At 37.2% G+C, this 1,791-nt stretch overlaps 1 protein-coding gene across 1 annotated transcript; it reads left to right on the top strand.

Moving 5' to 3' along the window:
• Window positions 1-248: 248 nt before the first annotated feature.
• On the top strand, window positions 249-1,508 carry LOC123195017 (EPIDERMAL PATTERNING FACTOR-like protein 2). Its single transcript, XM_044608573.1, has 3 exons — window positions 249-847; window positions 926-960; window positions 1,046-1,508. Exons 1-3 carry the CDS (start codon window positions 739-741, stop codon window positions 1,289-1,291), a joined length of 390 nt encoding a protein of 129 aa, XP_044464508.1. The 5' UTR covers window positions 249-738; the 3' UTR covers window positions 1,292-1,508.
• Window positions 1,509-1,791: the final 283 nt, after the last annotated feature.

Below are 1,791 nucleotides of genomic sequence, written 5' to 3'. Positions count from 1 at the left end.
CGTCGCATGTGATTACAGAATCATGATTGGAGAGAGATGCGAGAAATTTGTGCAATGCGTTATTTGTATACTATTTCTTTTCTCAGAGGCGGAGAGAGATCGAGATATGGCGTGATAAAGTGGGACTGCTCAGATCAACAGCCACAAGAAATCTCAACACATTTTAATAAATAAAAATTTACACCAAAATTCTCCAAATGCGCCAGATACAGCTTTAATTTATGTCCATTTGCGTTGTTTTTTTGCTGTTCGAGTCTTTATCACCTTTTCAACTTCTCTGTACTGTTTATTGTAGAAGTGTTGTAGCAATCAGTCTCAAGTTCCGACCTCCATCTTATATATCTTCTTCCTGCTGCTTCACTTTCTTCTATGTTGCATTATACCGGGATGAGGGATCACAGTGTTTATTCATTGGAAGTTATGGCTCAATAAACGAGTTAAACTTAACCCTCTTCCCTTTCTGGTTTGATTTCTTCTCTTTCTTTCTTCTAGCCCTTACCCCATCTCTCATTTGTCCTTCAACGTTCCATCATCTCAGTCTCAGAACACGAGAGTGAAAGGACACCTTTTTATAATACTTAATAAATACTGTCGTTCAATTACTGAACTCCCCTTTGCTTATTCGGTTATATATACATACAAAAGCTATAGAATTTATCAATCCTTTATATATTTGGTCATCCATCTTTAGCTCTGAAAGTTGTCATATTTCAAAACATTGTCTCACTCTCTCTAAAAATGGGATTTGGTCTCAGTTTCATGTATTGCCAGAAGCCTCCCTCTCTCTCTTGTTTCTTTTTCGTTCTTTTAATCATAGCCTCAACACAGATGGGATTCAAGGCTGAAGGTAAGTGGGTTGTTAACTTTGTAACAAAGGAATTTAAGTCATATCTTGTTTACTTGAAACTTTTTGTTTGTGTGGCAGGAAGAGTATATCTCAAATCTTTTCACTTCTCTCAGGTGAGCATTGTTTTTTCATTTTTTTTTTCTGCACATCTCGGCGTCTGATGCACTAATTGGCTTTGAGTTTGGTCTGTCTGGACAGAAAGTGGAGGAGGATAACGCTTTTATGGTGGTAGAAATAGGGTCAAGGCCACCGAAATGTGACTTAAAGTGCAACTCATGTGGGCACTGTGAGGCCATCCAGGTGCCTTCAAATCCTGCACAAAATGGAAGGGCAAACTCTTCAACAGTCGCCTACAACGTCGCCAATGCAAGAGGAGATGACACCACTAACTACAAGCCCATGAGTTGGAAGTGCAAGTGTGGCAAATACATCTTCGATCCATGATCACTGTCTTCAAATTTCAACTAACTAGGTAAAGAATATCCAATTTTTTGGGGAAAATATTAAGTCAGAAAAAATCTTTTCTTGGGATATTTTCTTAGTTTACATGTATAGTAGGAGGACTCTTCTAGGTCCTCTAGTCTAACCAGTCTTCTTATCATTTCTTTCTTTCTTTCTTACAGAGATATATTATCACTAAAGTTCTGTATTAGTTTGGTTACTGACCATAAATATATTGCCAAATATGTAATGAGATTTCAGTGTTGAATTAATGCCTAGTATTTATGACCCTGCAACGTGTGGATATCATTTATTTTTATCCCAATTTCTGTTCTCCATAAAATGATCAAAAACCATTACGTTTGCTTCTGGCCAGACCTGCATGCTTTTTAAAGTCATTGATTCTCATAAAAATCCAGAAGAAAGTGAAATGAAGATGAAAGATTTGGTTAAAGCAGAGAACGGATTACATTTGACTTCACCATACACGCCACCAACTGGTT

This window comes from Mangifera indica, chromosome 1, assembly GCF_011075055.1.
Source record: "Mangifera indica cultivar Alphonso chromosome 1, CATAS_Mindica_2.1, whole genome shotgun sequence".
NCBI lineage: Eukaryota > Viridiplantae > Streptophyta > Magnoliopsida > Sapindales > Anacardiaceae > Mangifera > Mangifera indica.
The sequence above is the reverse complement of the archived record's forward strand: the minus strand, read 5'-3'. Positions and strand labels throughout refer to the sequence as shown.